This window comes from Sinohyriopsis cumingii, unplaced genomic scaffold, assembly GCF_028554795.1.
Source record: "Sinohyriopsis cumingii isolate HCF-2022 unplaced genomic scaffold, ASM2855479v2 utg000127l, whole genome shotgun sequence".
NCBI lineage: Eukaryota > Metazoa > Mollusca > Bivalvia > Unionida > Unionidae > Sinohyriopsis > Sinohyriopsis cumingii.
In genome coordinates this window covers 2597997-2615997 of record NW_028315871.1, presented here as the reverse complement: position 1 = coordinate 2615997, position 18001 = coordinate 2597997, and the positions used below count along the sequence as shown (strand labels likewise).

General features: G+C 36.7%; 1 protein-coding gene across 4 annotated transcripts in view; it reads right to left on the bottom strand.

Moving 5' to 3' along the window:
• LOC149774843 (cell adhesion molecule CEACAM5-like) overlaps window positions 1-18001 on the bottom strand; it is a 66568-nt gene that overhangs the window by 8665 nt on the left and 39902 nt on the right. Inside the window, exons 8-12 of one of the 4 annotated variants that reach the window (XM_089944692.1) lie at window positions 8133-8267; window positions 4611-4641; window positions 1886-1962; window positions 1296-1332; window positions 34-113 (exon numbers count right to left, since the gene is read on the bottom strand). In XM_089944692.1, coding sequence (XP_089800818.1) covers window positions 34-113; window positions 1296-1332; window positions 1886-1962; window positions 4611-4641; window positions 8133-8267 — 360 coding nt within the window. Of the gene's footprint in view, window positions 1-33; window positions 114-1295; window positions 1333-1885; window positions 1963-4610; window positions 4642-8132; window positions 8268-18001 lie in introns of those variants that run through there. The other 3 variants (XR_016416695.1, XR_016416696.1, XR_016416697.1) reach the window with 3 other exon arrangements.

The following is an 18001-nucleotide window of genomic DNA, read 5'->3' as shown; positions in this document are numbered from 1 at the left end:
TTTGTATGTATGTGTGTGTGTGTGTGCATTTACCAATGGAGAGGTCATTATAGACATGTTCTTGATCATTTGGACTCGAGCATATTGTTTCATAGAATCCTATCCTCGATGACCTATAATAATAATAATATAAATAAAAATAATAATAGAAGAGCGTTGGTAATTCTAATTATGCGATCTACATTCTGATGTTCAGTTTAAACAGATAGTAAAGAATTTTGAATACATAAATAAGGCAATGAATAAAAACTCTTCCCTTGCAACAATTTAACAAGAAACCAATATCAACTGGGTTAAAAAATACTGGTGTTATTTATAAATTAAATAGTAGTGTGTGCCTGTATGTGTGATTTGGACTTTTTATGTAACTTTTAAAAAATTGTCAGCCATATTGCTACGATGCCAGCAGTGTGACAGTTTATATAAATGTCTAGCACTGGGGCATCATGTCATAGACATGTAGCATGATGTCCCACCCAGTCACATTATCCTGACAGCAGGCTGATCAATCCTAACACTAACCTCTTAATGCTGAGCACCTAGCAAGGCAGCTTTTATAAGTACCATCATTTTAAGTGCTTGGTTTGACCCGGTAGGGGTTCAAACCCGCAACCTAGGTAGATGCTCTAACCACTAGGCCACCGAAGTGGTCGAAATAATAGATAATACTATTTCAGCTATCACCTCACACTACAATACAGATACACTATTTCACCTGTCACCTAATATTCACCTAGCTTGTTTTATTGAAGATGCTGATGAAAAAAGATACAAATAGAGACACATACATGTGCACACATTTAACACATTTGAACTAGCAGAACAATATTTTATGATAGCCTAGAGTTAAGTAATAAATTACATTTGTTTTTTATTACAAATTATCAAACACAGTCGATAACATCATCAAACTGGAAAGAGGGACAACAATCAGGCTGTAAGTCATCTAAATATGTTGAAAAGCAATCAGTGTAATATCTTTGCAAGAGATAATTCCAATGTTATAAATGCAATGTATATTGTATATAATATTCATGTAGTAATCAGTGTAATGTCTTCACATTACATAATTCCAATGTTATAAATGCAATGTATATTGCAACATATCCATATTTCTTTTTACTGCAACCACATTATTATTCATGTAGTAATGGTATGGCATTGTATGGCATGATGATTTTACTTTCTTTTTACTTGTGAAGAATTAAAAAAAACTGAACAAATTAATCTCTAAACTTCACACTAAGATTGAAACTATACTTCACAATTGTTTGACTGCGTTAGAACTACATTACCTGACATTTAGGTTTTCACCGCCTTCATTGTTGATGTCTGAATAATAATAATATTAATAATAATAATAATCTGACTTTAAAGATCTTTGCTTAGTAAAGTCATAGCATAAATGAAGCTTTTCTTTGAGTTTTTATTACTTTAGCACATGCTAATGAAATGCTTATTTCATAATTAAAATTTATGTCAAATATTTAATCCCAGTGACCCAAAACTTCATACCTTATGGATATTTATCTTAAATTTACGGACAACAGGGCAATACTGAGGCATTTGTAGAGAAAACAAAATAGTAATAATGAAAGAAAAAATGTTCAGTGCCACAGTTAAACAAAGTTTATAATGTTTAAATGAGAACACTTTGATACTATTGTCTTCAACATTTCCATGTTTATTGCATCCACAATAACCAAGGGCTTCAATGGAAGTTGCATAATAGTAACAAAAGAACTGGATACATTAGGCAATGACTCAGGGAACTTGTCATGCTGTTAGCCTTCATAAACAGACACTAAATTACAACAATGCAGGTAACATAACCATGCCTAAATTTTACTTGTGACAGTGACATGCGGGTAAAAAAATAACTTACGTTGAAGTTCTAGATATTGGCCTTCTTTTTCATTAATCTGTGGACCTTCACTCTTTTCAGTACTGGCCTCGAGGCTTCTGAAATTTTAACAAAGTCAATTTAATGCATTGGCCATGGGAAGATTTATGTCTTTGAAAACATTCTTTTGAAAGCAAGCAAATAAAACCCCACAAAACCAGAGAATGCATTCCATAGGTCTTGTGTGTATATTTAATCCAAGCACTACCCTTACTATCCAACAGCCACTTTCATTAATCTAATATGTGTAGGAGGCAAATACCCTATTAGGATTGCTTTATTTAAGTTTATTTTGGGGAACCAGTCCTTTAATATAAGAAACCACAATTATGCACAACATAAAGATGACAAAAGTGATATTAATTATGTGATGACTTACACAACATACAAAAAAACTTCCATACGGTATCAAAATAAACAGAAAACGGATAATAAAGACAGATAGAGGCAAATATGAATTTCACAGATATGTACAATCCAAAAATGTTATACATGTTAAACAAAATGGATGACAGAGGGATGGGTATGTTAGGGTAAGATAAATAGCATTCTTATTTACAATTAAAACAAAATGGATGACAGAGGGATGGGGAAGTTAGGGTAAGATAAATAGCATTCTTATTTATAATTAAAACAAAATGATACGCATACAAAAGAATGTTTCCAATGAGAACATGAGTGCACATTTTGTTTAAAAAATGCATTACCAAAAACACATATACAAATACAAAATTAGATGTTGTCAAGAATGATCCAAAGGCCCTACCAAAGTCTATTGGGTTGGCATGAAAATGGTAATGTCTAACGTTTGACTCCTAGCCAATCTGGTTTCTTAAACAACAGAGTATGAAAAGAAACATAGACACTTAACATTACTTGGGTTCAACCAAAGAAAGGTAGTGACATTTTGGATACCATGGAGAACACCTTCTCCTATGTAGGCAAATCCAGCTCTGGCTAATTGTCTGGGTGTAGGTCCGACATATGTTTAAACCATTTCACCTTGACAGTTTGGAATCGACTTTTAAAGTCACAGTAACCAGGCAACCAGGCAAAGCCAAGACAAAGTTATTTGCACTGGCATGCATGAGATCCATAGGGCAGTACACACATGGCATCACAGTGACCATGAAAACCAGCAAATGGTCGTGTTGCATCTCCTCCACTAGTAAACAGGCAAGGTGCATGGTAATCAACAGCATCACTTTTACATCCATATGGTGGTAGTTGCACAGCATCAGTTTCCATGGTGGTAGTAGTGGTAGTGAAGCAGCCATGCCGTGCTGAATCGATGATGCCGCAGGGTACAGCGCTGATGTGATCGCAAGGCACATCATCACTCTCAAGTTTGTCAATAAACTTTGGTCCATTGCTCACTTGTGGCTTTGTGGAATGATTCATCTTGGCTGCTCCATGTTTCTAGTCATAATGAAATATCCTATCTAGGAAATCTTCCATTTTTATACTGGAGCTCGACATGTCCATAGGGTAAAGGATTGTGTTCTGGAAACCACACTCATTTCTGGGACATGATTTGTTCAATTTTCTCCAAAGGGAGACTGATGACTTGGTGGTTTTGTAATGGTACAGATTTATGGGGCACCAATGTGGTCACATGGGAGTTTTGATCCCTTCGGACTGCCGAGTTTCTTTCAGCATGTCATGGTTAACCACTTGACTCGCATAATAATTCAATGTCAATCCTTTGACTTTGCAGTTGGCATGCATTTCTCTCCATCATTTTGATATGATTACTTAAGCATAAATATTTAAAGATATGGTTTCAGAATTGTTATGTTATGTAAGTAGCCTAGACACAAAAATACCAATAAGCCCTTTTGCATTACTGTGACTCATGAAATTTAGTTATGGCGACTCTGCATGACTGCATGATGAATGAGATTAAGTAAACATGGACACTACCCTATAAATTATCTGTACCTCCTTTCTATGCCTCATGAGGTATTGAGATATAAATTATCTATAGTACCTGTAACCCCTTCCTATGCCTCATGAGGTACTGAGATATAAATTATCTATAGCACCTGTAACCCCTTTCTATGCCTCATGAGGTACTGAGATATAAATTATCTATAGCACCTGTAACCCCTTTCTATGCCTCATGAGGTACTGAGATATAAATTATCTATAGCACCTGTAACCCCTTTCTATGCCTCATGAGGTATTGAGATATAAATTATCTATAGTACCTGTAACCCCTTTCTATGGCTCATGAGGTACTGAGATATAAATTATCTATAGCACCTGTAACACCTTTCTATGCCTCATGAGGTATGGATATATAAATTATCTATAGTACCTGTAACCCCTTTCTATGCCTCATGAGGTATGGAGATATAAATTATCTATAGTACCTGTAACCCCTTTCTATGCCTCATGAGGTATGGAAATTTATAAATTGGTATTACACAGTATTGAAAACAATGGGTCAAATTGATCGACTAGCAAGATGTATACTAGAGAAAGTTAGTGATGTATTGCCAGAAACGTTCTGTGGAATATTGGCTGAAAATGTGGTTAGTAATATAGTCATTATAGTGCCTATATTATTGTCTGTAACTGAACCAAAGGTTACATTTATAACACTGTGTACTGTATTTTGCAGCAATACAGAAAAAAATTCAAAAACAATTTTGAATTATTAATAATTGTTCAGAAATTAGTGAAATATTTAGTCACTACTTACCTTGGGGTGTTTTCTCCTTTCATATGATTACCTGCTCAATTAGAAATAATAAGATACTCCCAAACCAAAATGCATGCTTACCACAAGCTAGTTGTGCAAAATGCAAGCTTACAACAAGTCATCCCATACAGTGTTTACTACAGAACTAATTCACTTTCCACAGTAATAAGTCTTCGTATGATACAGCTCCTATCTTTTAAAAAATTAATAAATAAACCCAGACCAACAATGTTTTCAAAAGCTATGACCACAAAATGATCAGACAATATCCCAGTATAAATGTGAATCAATCATGCATGAACCAATGTGGTTTCATCTGCAAATGCACATTTTTCACCTTTTGTGAATTTATTTATAATTGCAAAGAATGAAGGAGTGCATCTGCAGTCATTCATCAAGCAAGAGCACCATGGATAAACTTTAACGTAGAACATATATTGAAGACTGAATAAAGAATTCCATTTAGAAAAATCCTGTAAAATTGATAGTAATCGCTGATTGCAAAGTTATTTACAGACTAACTTAAAACTGCAAGATATTTTATGTCAAGTAATTGTAAATGCTATTTACCGACTGCTCCATCAAATATAGTCTCAGTAACTCTTGTAATATTAATTTCTGGCATTGAGTTTTTGAAAGAATTGTTATATATTTGTTTCAATGACAATCTCTTGCCGGAAGAAAAAAACAATTGTCAGTTATTTACTTACTAAAAACCTTTAATAAAATATATACAATATTTGTTTTTCTTTGAGAGAGAGATGCATCCCATTCTGCCAACATTCTGTAAAGAATTGAGCTTTGTGAATTTTGCTTGTTTAAAAAGAAGTCATATCTAACCATGGAAGATTAATGTGGTTTTCCGCGACAGAGACTTAATTCCGTGTTAAGTCATTCAAGATGGATACTTCCCCTGTTTACGATCAGCAGACTGGTTTACAAACTCAAAATATACACTCAACATATCTGTGTGACAAGAACACAAAACAACCATTGTAGCGTCGTGTAAAAACTTAAGCGCAATTTTCAAAGCTGAAAAGTCACAATTTAGCACATTAATTCTGTAAATTTCATTGCCCGCTGAAGCAAAAAAGATATACAATATTTGTTTTTCTATGAGAGAGAGAGATGCATCCCATTCTGCCAATATTCTAGAAAGAACTGAGCTTTGTGAATTTTGTTTGTTTAAAAAGAAATCAAATCAAGCCATGGAAGATGAAATGTTGTTTTTTGTGACAGAGACTTAATTCGGTATCGAGTCATTAAAGACGGTTACTTCCCCTGTTTATGGTCAGCAGACTGGTTTATGAACTCTAAATATACACACAATGTATTTCAGTTGCATGAACACAAAACAACCATTGTAGCATCACATTAAATAATTAGGCACAATTTTCAAAGTTGAACCGTCACAATTTAGCAGGTAATTCTTTAAACTGTATTGCCCGCTGAAGCAATATTTGTGCAGTAACTGATTCTATAACCTGATAGATAATCTGAAGTCACATCATGTTGGTGAGTAAACTCATGAGTGTGTTGTATGTTTACATGTTTTGGGACTGTAGACTGGCGGTAGCGTTCTGCTTCACTTTTACAATTTAAATACGCCAAAAAATGACTTTGTGATGTTGCTTTATCCAGTTACTGAGACAACTCTGAAGATCATTATTATTTATTGCTGCACTTTTTAAACTTTAGTAATCAATGCAGAGCTGTCAGTTATCGACAATATGGTTATGAGATTATAAAATTAAATGCACGCTTGTGAATCTCATTTCCATTATTCTTAAGGTCTTTCTTTCCTCTCGCATATCAAATTCAACAATTGTTCAGAGGCTGTTACATTTAATTCTTTTCATTCTCAAAGAAGATGGTAGTTATTATATTTCAAAATGTCTTAAGGTACCTAATCAGTTTCATTGGAGTTTTTGTTGTTTAACGTGCCATTCGTTTGACACGTGCCTTTCAAAATGGATGGTAAAACTAACATGTAGGAGCTCATTAAAGGATGATCTTGAAATAACATTAAATTTAACTAATATATTTTGTACTTGATAAGTGATTTTGGAACTAAAAATGAAATGCTTCTGCCAAAGAGGTAAATACTCGGGGTTTTATTCCTGGTTACACAGAACATGTTGCTGTAATCCATTTCACTGAATCCCAGACGCTGATGAGGATGCATAATATTTTGAGGATTTAGTTTAGAAGAGGTTGTTTAGAGTAATTCAAATGACAAACATTCTTGTTTTCACCTGATAGTTTATCATTTTGACAGATGACTTGAGAGAGGGAACTTAACCATTTGACACCAGCCTCCCCCAAATGGATTTCTACATGGAAGTAAATTAGTAGAACATTTCTAAAGCCATACAGAACAAAAGTATAAAGTGTCCTCACACATATTCATATGCTCTTATATTTTTATCTTATTAAATATTAAATGATCTGATGACTTCATTCTTTTCTTTCATTGTGACAGTAAGATCTCATGATAATTAATGTTCACCATATATTAACATTTTCATTTTAATATTTAATATTACATACTTTTTGCACATCAAGGGCTAGAAAAATGGAGGTATTGACCATGTCTATAATAATTTAATCAATGCCATGTCAGTTCTTCTGATGCAGCTAGCTAGGTCAGCTATTTTTGCAAGCTTGTAATTAGTAAGCTTGTGCAAGCTTGCCACAAGCTTGGAAGACAAGCTCACCACAAGCTTACATGACAAGCTCACCCAAGCTTCCCTATTGCAAGCTTCCCTATTACTAGCTTGCACAAGCTTGCAATTAGGCAAGCTTGCTGCAGTTTCAAATATAAGCTTGCCACAAGCTTACGTAACAAGCTTGCAGCAAAGATGCTGCAACCTTAAAAATAAGCTTGGGATTTTGGGTTGGGTTTGGCACAAATGGAACACAACAGATTTGAACTGAAATGTCTTTGAATTTAGTTCCAAAGGAAGAATTTTATTTTTAAATAGGAACTATCATGCTTAAATAATTTAAAAAGCTACCAGCAGATGACCAACATCATAATCATCACTCCTGCAAAATTCTGTTTGATCTCCTGTAAGGAGTTAAATTATTAATATTGATTTGGTTTGGTTTTGTGCTTTAAGGTACTGCAACACGTCAAGTAGGTTATTTGGGGCCATTAGACAACTGGAATAAAGTGTCATTCCATGTAGACACCACAGTAGCTGACCCAGCCTGATCAAATGGCAGGATTCGAACCCTGCTTCCTTTCATCTCTGAGTCCAGACTACTAATACTGAATAAAATATATAGCTATGAAACTGTGCCCTGAACTGCAATCTGCAAGTCATGATTTCATGAGCTAAAATTCTATTTAAAAAATCATGCGATTTACTATATTATTTTTCTTACTTTGATGTCATGTGAGTGCTAAACATTTCTTTAAATGCATATACATACATTTTAATAATTTCAAAACTGTTGATAAATTTACCATTAGCTATGAAAAGGAATCAATTATAATGTGTTCATACTATATATTACCTTCATCATGGGCATTTCTTTTCCGATACAGCAGTACCCCAATAATAGTAACTACTAATGATACAAATAAGGTCGACCCAACTGCACTTCCAATAATTACTGCATCTGGGCCACTCTTTTCCTGTGGTTTGCTACCTGTTCAAAAAGTAAGAGATTTTTAAGCAATTGATAATTTCTGCAAACAGGCTACAACACGATTGATGCCCGTACCAAGTAGGTGAAAAAATTTGGTTTACTCAGGTCTTATCTTTCATCTTACCTTTCAAGAACCTAATTTCATCATCAAAGAATTTCTCAAAATGAAGGATTTTCTTCGATATCAAAGACAAAGGTATAAAAGGATAAAAACTGAATCACCTACTTGAATGAGTCAGATAGCAGTGCTTGATAGGCTGAATGTCACTGATGACGTCAGAGTGAAATTATCAGTACTCAAAAACGACTATGAATGAAAGTAGTTTATGGTATCAATGATGGTCCATATCAACTTTATGGTGGACTGTAACATTACTGATGTCACTACAATGACCTATGTCAAATGAATACGGATGAGACAGTATCAGGCACACTGGACATTTCAAACTTGAGTTGATATAAATGTTCACTATAAAAATGAAAAGAAATTATTGTTGGTCTGTTGATCTAATACAACTGTATTTTTGTATTGATTGGTAATATAAATATACAGCAGGATACACAACATCCTTTATAATAGGGTTGAACAGCATGAAACAGTTTGACAATGTACATTTTAGAAACTAACAATTTCAAGATTTAATTCAATAATTACAATGTAATTCAATAATTGTGTTTGTAAATTTCATCTATTTCATTTTCTGCCTTTGCAGAGGAATATGGATATTTAGAATAAGCTTCAATCTGTATGTATAATTAAAATTTTTTAAGCTAGGATGAAAAGAGAAATACAATTTCTTTATTTGGCAATTCAATTACTCAATAGCAAACATGCATTTATATTATTATAATAATAATCGTTATGTTATTAAAATCTTTATATTATTATAATCTACAGCTATTCTTAAACCAAACAGATCCTATTAGGATTTAAGTCTAACTGCAGATCATATTTATTTATTTATGTGAATGTAATACTTTTTTACAATAGGACAATGAAGAACAGATATATCAATATTTCTGACTGCATAGTGTGTAAATGCATTTTGACCAAATCTGTATTTTACATCATTCAATGGGTCTGCAGAGAGGTGGGACCAAACATACCTTGTGGTTATGAACTGGATGCCACCCAACATGTTCCAATTTATACAAAATCATTTATCACTATTTGATTGAAATCATATTGTTGGAATGATTAATCATTGTTTCTTTCTGTGTTTAATTTTTGTTTAATTTCAATTCATTTATTATAGTTGACAATTTGCTTCAAATTGCATAATACATTTTGTTTAATTTAGGAGCCAGAACATTTTTCGTTATATCAGTTATTTAGTTTGATGTACATCTTTGTGCTAAAAATCAATTGTTGGAATTTATACACAAGTGTTTGGTGTATGATTTTAAAGTAATATAAATAAATGTCTTATTTCATTATCATTCTTAGTGTGTTTATTGTAATAATCTGACCCCATCCTGGTTCATCTTGTTACAGTATCCTTGCATGGCTCTATGTCCCAACGAGGTCTTCATTGCAATAATCTGAACTCAACCCGGTTCATCTTGTTACAGTATCCTTGCATGGCTCTACGTCCCAACGAGGTCTTCATTGCAATAATCTGAACTCAACCTGGTTCATCTTATTACAGTATCCTTGCATGGCTCTATGTCCCAACGAGGTCTTCATTGCAATAATCTGAACTCAACCCGGTTCATCTTATTACAATATCCTTGCATGGCTCTACATCCCAACGAGGTCTTCATTGTAATAATCTGAACTCAACCCGGTTCATCTTGTTACAGTATCCTTGCATGGCTCTATGTCCCAACGAGGTCTTCATTGCAATAATCTGAACTCAACCCGGTTCATCTTGTTACAGTATCCTTGCATGGCTCTACGTCCCAACGAGGTCTTCATTGTAATAATCTGAACTCAACCCGGTTCATCTTGTTACAGTATCCTTGCATGGCTCTATGTCCCAACGAGGTCTTCATTGTAATAATCTGAACTCAACCCGGTTCATCTTGTTACAGTATCCTTGCAGTTAGATATCTGAATGAGGATTGAAAGTTGAGAGAAACAGCAATCACCAATGTGTGTTGACAATGCCTAATTACCAATGGTTGTTGACAATGCCTAATTACCAATGGTTGTTGACAATGCCTAATTACCAATGGGTGTTGACTATGCCTAATTACCAATGGGTGTTGACAATGCCTAATTACCAATGGGTGTTGACAATGCCTAATTACCATTGTGGGTGTTGACAATGCCTAATTACCAATGTGTGTTGACAATGCCTAATTACCAATGGGTGTTGACAATGCCTAATTACCAATGTGTGTTGACAATGCCTAATTACCAATGGGTGTTGACTATGCCTAATTTCCAATGGGTGTTGACTATGCCTAATTACCAATGGGTGTTGACAATGCCTAATTACCAATGGATGTTGACAATGCCTAATTACCAATGTGTGTTGACAATGCCTAATTACCAATGGGTGTTGACTATGCCTAATTTCCAATGGGTGTTGACTATGCCTAATTACCAATGGGTGTTGACAATGCCTAATTACCAATGGTTGTTGACAATGCCTAATTACCAATGGGTGTTGACAATGCCTAATTACCATTGTGGGTGTTGAAAATGCCTAATTACCAATGTGTGTTGACAATGCCTAATTACCAATGGGTGTTGACAATGCCTAATTACCAATGTGTGCTGACAATGCCTAATTACCAATGGGTGTTGACTATGCCTAATTTCCAATGGGTGTTGACTATGCCTAATTACCAATGGGTGTTGACAATGCCTATTTACCAATGGTTGTTGACAATGCCTAATTACCAATGGGTGTTGACAATGCCTAATTACCAATGGGTGTTGACAATGCCTAATTACCATTGTGGGTGTTGACAATGCCTAATTACCAATGTGTGTTGACAATGCCTAATTACCAATGGGTGTTGACTATGCCTAATTTCCAATGGGTGTTGACTATGCCTAATTTCCAATGGGTGTTGACTATGCCTAATTACCAATGGGTGTTGACTATGCCTAATTACCAATGGGTGTTGACTATGCCTAATTACCAATGGGTGTTGACTATGCCTAATTTCCAATGGGTGTTGACTATGCCTAATTTCCAATGGGTGTTGACTATGCCTAATTACCAATGGGTGTTGACAATGCCTAGATAAGCATGGTAACTATCCCTGCAAGGAAAATTATTGTGTTGTAGTATTTTAACATCTGGCTAATATCCACTGGTGATCATGTCGGGCCATCCCAGCTCAGTTCTGATGATGCTTCAATGTCAACAGAATAACCTTTGATTGATATTTCAATGACTGTGTTCATTGTTGGTTTGTGTGGTAATGGCTATCTTGGCCTTCTTTCCCATGATTGACTTGGTACACAACAGAAATTCATCAATGATGGCTTCAATTTCATACACACATGTGGGAATGCGAAAGATGTTCCAATTATCATGTGTTTTACATGCAAACATAAATGAATTGTTTGCAGTAGACCTTCAAATGGTTCCATACAAACATATGGCCAATAGTATTATATATGAAATGTGTCTAATGATTACCTGGCAGTGCCGTGATTACAAAGGGAAATATGATCTTGAATTCTACATGTTCGGGGTTGCTAATATCAATGTGGTTGTGTCCTGGGTCATATTTGTTACCAGAGTTTGCAATGACACTTTAATTTCTGTGAGTATTCATTCGTCCATTATAGAGTGATTAAATGGCAACAGAGACATCATCAATGAGTTCATGTACAGGTGCACAACAAATACCAGGGGCCACACTACCAGATGAAGTGGGGGACTAATTTGCTTAAACATGTAAACTTTGCCTTCGTCTGTTATGAAAGAGAAAATGACTTCTCCCTGTAATTTTCTGTAGGGGAACATGGAAAGACCAACCTTTTTGAGATGCTTCCTCACTTTGTCCAAGTTAATTCCAAAATACAGTTTTTGCTCAAGGCAAAATGTAGGCTTCAAGCCATCATATAGTTGGCGTTGATATCAATTGCACCGATAAAAAACTCTCACGCATTCACAGGCATGTGTTTTGATAGCTGACTGACCATTAACCTTTTCCCAAGGAAGTTAGCAACTATTACTGCTCTATTTCCACAAGACAGTTGGCTTATCCTTTGATGATAAAAACATACAAACTTGTGTTTCAAAACTTAAATTTATGTAAATAACAATTTGTGTTTCAAGAATAGAATTGGTGACATGATATTTTAATTGCTATGTGTACATTATTTTCTTCATCAAAATCAGTTTGGAACCATAAGTGATCCTTTCATTGGAAAAAAATGGCGGACATTGCCCAATTTGTGAAGTACTGCTTGATTAGATTTGTAAACCATTGGGCAAATATATTCAGGAAATTACATTAAGAAAATCCCTCTCTCTAAAAGTACATGCACTTGCATGTTGGCTCTGTCGATTCAGTTGAAAAAGGTTTAGTTCATTCATATCAATACTTTAATTTGTGTCATGTATGAACAGTTGCAGTAATGTTTTTATCGGCAACAATGAAATTAGGATAAACAGCATCATCTGACAGACGTGTGCATTTGCTCTCAAGTACATGGCATAGGGGTTGTTTCAAACAGTTTAGAAATCTTTTAAACTGGCACTTATATTACTTTTAGAAAGTAGAAGGAAAAATTCTTGATGAAGGGTAGTTGATTAAACATTTATACTAACTTGCAATTACAATCCTGTAATCTAGTTACTCAGTTAAAATTCATTACAAGGTATAGCTTCTGTTGTTTTCATTTTAAATCATATTGCCAAAATAAACTGTGTATGAATATGATAATTTTTAAACATGCACCAAATGTGTTTATAATATAGATAGAGCTCAGAAATCTTTCTACTTGAAAATAAATTATTGCTTAAAACCAATGTTAAATGCAAATGTGCATACTGGGAAATAGACGGCATAATTCAAATTAGGGAATGAAAACACCTTGCATATATATATATATTTGCTCCCACTTCTCCCTGTTTAAGTCTCACTTCTCCCTGTTTAAGTCTCACTTCTCCCTGTTCTGTGCAAAAAGAGAAGTCACTTCTTCCTAAAATTCAAGTCTAGCTTGACCTCTGAAAAACATGTGGGTCCCTATCACCAATGGTATAAATCTATTGACAGAATCCTGTAGCTTACTTGATAAGTTAATTGGAATTTTTGCCAGTCCTGAGTGAATGAACAAGATTTTGCAAAGAATCTACATCAGAAAGTATTTGATGGGGCAATCATGCACCATGATGTGCGTTAGGGGTAGTGTGGGCATCTCTGCCCGAGCTAACACGGTGTTCTTGTGCGGGTAACTTTTGTTTCAACAACTGGTGTTTCCAATGCTAGTGAACGTGAACTTCTGTACATCACCTTCCCTGTTCTTCATGTCAATCATATTTTGTTTTAAGTCCCAATTTTTCTTTCTTGTCGTTACACTCCACAATGGTATTCAGGAAATTTGTCCACTTGACATCTCAGATATACATTAGATTCATCAGTATGCTCCTGATAAACATTAATGCCAGTCGTCATGTGTCAACACTGAAGGGTACAAAATATATCCGTGTCTGTTTTGAAATTCATCTGGAGCAAAAATGAGTGCACTGCCTTAAGTATTGCTGATTCATCCTGAATGGGGAGGAAAATTCAAAACTGCATCATTGAATTCTACAAACACCATATAGGAAACCCATCTTTAGCAGCATGAGTTGAATTTCTTGCAGTTGCAGGGATTGTGATGGTAACTCCTCCATGGTCATTCTGATTACTCAAACATCACCAAGCAGTTTCTAAAGTTTTCTCTTGGTCTTACTGGTTGCAAAAGTGATTTTACACAATGTGATTACTTATTAGAATCCCATGGTGAGACATTCACACGTGGACTGATGCGATTGCAGCTGTTGTTTGATGGTTTCATTTGCAGGCATAATATTTTTGTATATTAACTTCCAGTTGCTGTTGTACCAACGATTTGGTATGCCCAATATTAAACGGTACAATTGCAGTATTAACAAGTGTGTGTACTGTCAAATGTTTGTGCTGACATCAAGGTCAGTGAAAAATCTGATTGACATTGACACAATAACACGTGCATAGGTGTGTGTGATTATAGGGGGATATATATAACTAATTAAGAAAGAGATAATCATCATTTTTGCCACAATACTATGGTGTAGATAATGTCTACTTATCATTATAGATATCCTGAGACATACTGATAGTGCTGTCCATGAGACTATCACAGGTTTGTAATACCGCTCCATGGTTTTGTAATACCGCTAAATGGCTTTGTAATACCACTCCACGGCTTTCTCATACCGCTCCATGGCTTTGTCATACCACTCCATGGCTTTGTAATACTGCTCCATGGCTTTGTAATACCGCTCCATGGCTTTGTAATACTGCCCCATGGCTTTGTAATACTACTCAATGGCTTTGTAATACCACTCAATGGCTTTGTAATACCACTCCATGGCTTTGTAATACTGCTCCATGGCTTTCTAATACTGCTCCATGGCTTTGTAATACATGTACCACTCCATGGCTTTGTAATACTGCTCCATGGCTTTGTCATACCACTCCATGGCTCTGTAATACCATGGCTTTGTAATACCACTCCATGGCTTTGTAATACTGCTCCATGGCTTTGTCATACCACTACATGGCTTTGTAATACCACTCCATGGCTTTGTCATACCACTCCATGGCTTTGTAATACCACTCGATGGCTTTGTCATACCACTCCATGGCTTTGTAATACCACTCCATGGCTTTGTCATACCACTCCATGGCTTTGTCATACCACTCCATGGGATTGTCATACCACTCCATGGCTTTGTAATACTGCTCCATGGCTTTGTAATACCACTCGATGGCTTTGTCATACCACTCCATGGCTTTGTCATACCACTCCATGGCATAGTCATACCGCTCCATGGCTTTGTAATACCACTCCATGGCTTTGTCATACCACTCCATGGCATTGTCATACCGCTCCATGGCTTTGTAATACCACTCCATGGCTTTGTCATACCACTCCACGGCTTTGTCATACCACTCCATGGCTTTGTAATACCGCTCCATGGCTTTGTAACACCACTCCATGGCTTTGTAATACCACTCCATGGCTTTGTCATACCACTCCATGGCTTTGTAATACCACTCAATGGCTTTGTCATACCACTCCATGGCTTTGTATGGCTTTGTCATACCACTCCATGGCTTTGTCATACCACTCAATGGCTTTGTCATACCACTCCATGGCTTTGTATGGCTTTGTCATACCGCTCCATGGCTTTGTCATACCACTCCATGGCTTTGTCATACCGCTCCATGGATTTGTAATACCACTCCATGGCTTTGTAATACTGCTCCATGGCTTTGTCATACCACTCCATGGCTTTGTCATACCACTGCATGCCTTTGTAATACCGCTACATGGCTTTGTAATACCACTCAATGACTTTGTAATACTGCTCCATGGCTTTGTCATACCAATCCATGGCTTCGTAATACCACTCATTGGCTTTGTCATACCGCTTCATGGCTTTGTCATACCACTCCATGGCTTTATCATACCACTCCATGGCTTTGTAATACTGCTCCATGGCTTTGTCATACCACTCTATGGCTTTGTAAAACCATTCAATGGCTATGTCATACCACTCGATGGCATTGTCATACCGCTCCATGGCTTTGTAATACCACTCCATGGCTTTGTCATACCAATCCATGGCTTTGTCATACCACTACATGGCTTTGTCATACCACTCCATGGCTTTGTAATACTGCTCCATGGCTTTGTCATACCACTCCATGGCTTTGTCATACCACTCGATGGCTTTGTCATACCACTCGATGGCATAGTCATACCGCTCCATGGCTTTGTAATACCACTCCATGGCTTTGTCATACCACTCCATCGCTTTGTCATACCACTCCATGGCTTTGTCATACTGCTCTATGGCTTTGTAATACCGCTAAATGGCTTTGTAATACCACTCCAAGGCTTTCTCATACTGCTCCATGGCTTTGTCATACCACTCCATGGCTTTGTCATACTACTCAATGGCTTTGTCATACCACTCCATGGCTTTGTAATACCGCTCCATGGCTTTGTACACTCCATGGCTTTGTCATACTGCTCCATGGCTTTGTCATACCACTCCATGGCTTTGTCATACCACTCCACGGCTTTGTCATACCACTCCATGGTTTGTCATACCACTCCATGGCTTTGTCATAACACTCCATGGCTTTGTAATACCACTCCATGGTTTTGTCATAGCAATCCATGGCTTTGTCATACCACTCCACGGCTTTGTCATACCACTCCATGACTTTGTAATACCGCTCCATGGCTTTGTCATAACACTCCACGTCTTTGTCATACCACTCCATGGCTTTGTAATATGGCTCCATGGCTTTGTCATAGCAATCCATGGCTTTGTCATACCACTCCACGGCTTTGTCATACCACTCAATGGCTTTGTAATACTGCTCCATGGCTTTGTAAAACCACTCAATGGCTTTGTCATACCACTCCATGGCATTGTCATACCGCTCCATGGCTTTGTAATACCACTCCATGGCTTTGTCATACCACTCCATGGCTTTGTCATACCACTCCATGGCAAAGTCATACCGCTCCATGGCTTTGTAATACCACTCAATGGCTTTGTCATACCACTCCATGGCTTTGTCATACCACTCCATGGCTTTGTAATACTGCTCCATGGCTTTGTAATACCGTTAAATGGCTTTGTAATGCCACTCCATGGCTTTCTCATACTGCTCCATGGCTTTGTCATGCCACTCCATGGCTTTGTCATACCACTCCATGGCTTTGTCATACCACTCCATGGCTTTGTCATAACACTCCATGGCTTTGTAATACCACTCCATGGCTTTGTCATAGCAATCCATGGCTTTGTCGTACCACTCCATGGCTTTGTAATACTGCTCCATGGCTTTGTAATACCGCTAAATGGCTTTGTAATACCACTCCATGGCTTTGTCATAGCAATCCATGGCTTTGTCATACCACTCCACGGCTTTGTAATACCACTCCATGGCTTTGTCATACCACTCCATGGCTTTGTCGTACCACTCCATGGCTTTGTAATACTGCTCCATGGCTTTGTAATACCGCTAAATGGCTTTGTAATACCACTCCATGGCTTTGTCATAGCAATCCATGGCTTTGTCATACCACTCCACGGCTTTGTCATACCACTCCATGACTTTGTAATACCGCTCCATGGCTTTGTCATAACATTCCACGGCTTTGTCATACCACTCCATGGCTTTGTAATATTGCTCCATGGCTTTGTCATAGCAATCCATGGCTTTGTCATACCACTCCACGGCTTTGTCATACCACTCCATGGCTTTGTAATACCGCTCCATGGCTTTGTCATACCACTCCATGGCTTTGTAAAACCATTCAATGGCTTTGTCATACCACTCCATGGCACTGTCATACCGCTCCATGGCTTTTTAATACCACTCCATGGCTTTGTCATACTACTCCATGGCTTTGTCATACCACTCCGTGGCATAGTCATACCGCTCCATGGCTTTGTCATACCACTCCATGGCTTTGTCATACCACTCCATGGCTTTGTAATACCGCTCCATGGCTGTCATTACAGACAGAGGAATTGTTATTCTTAATG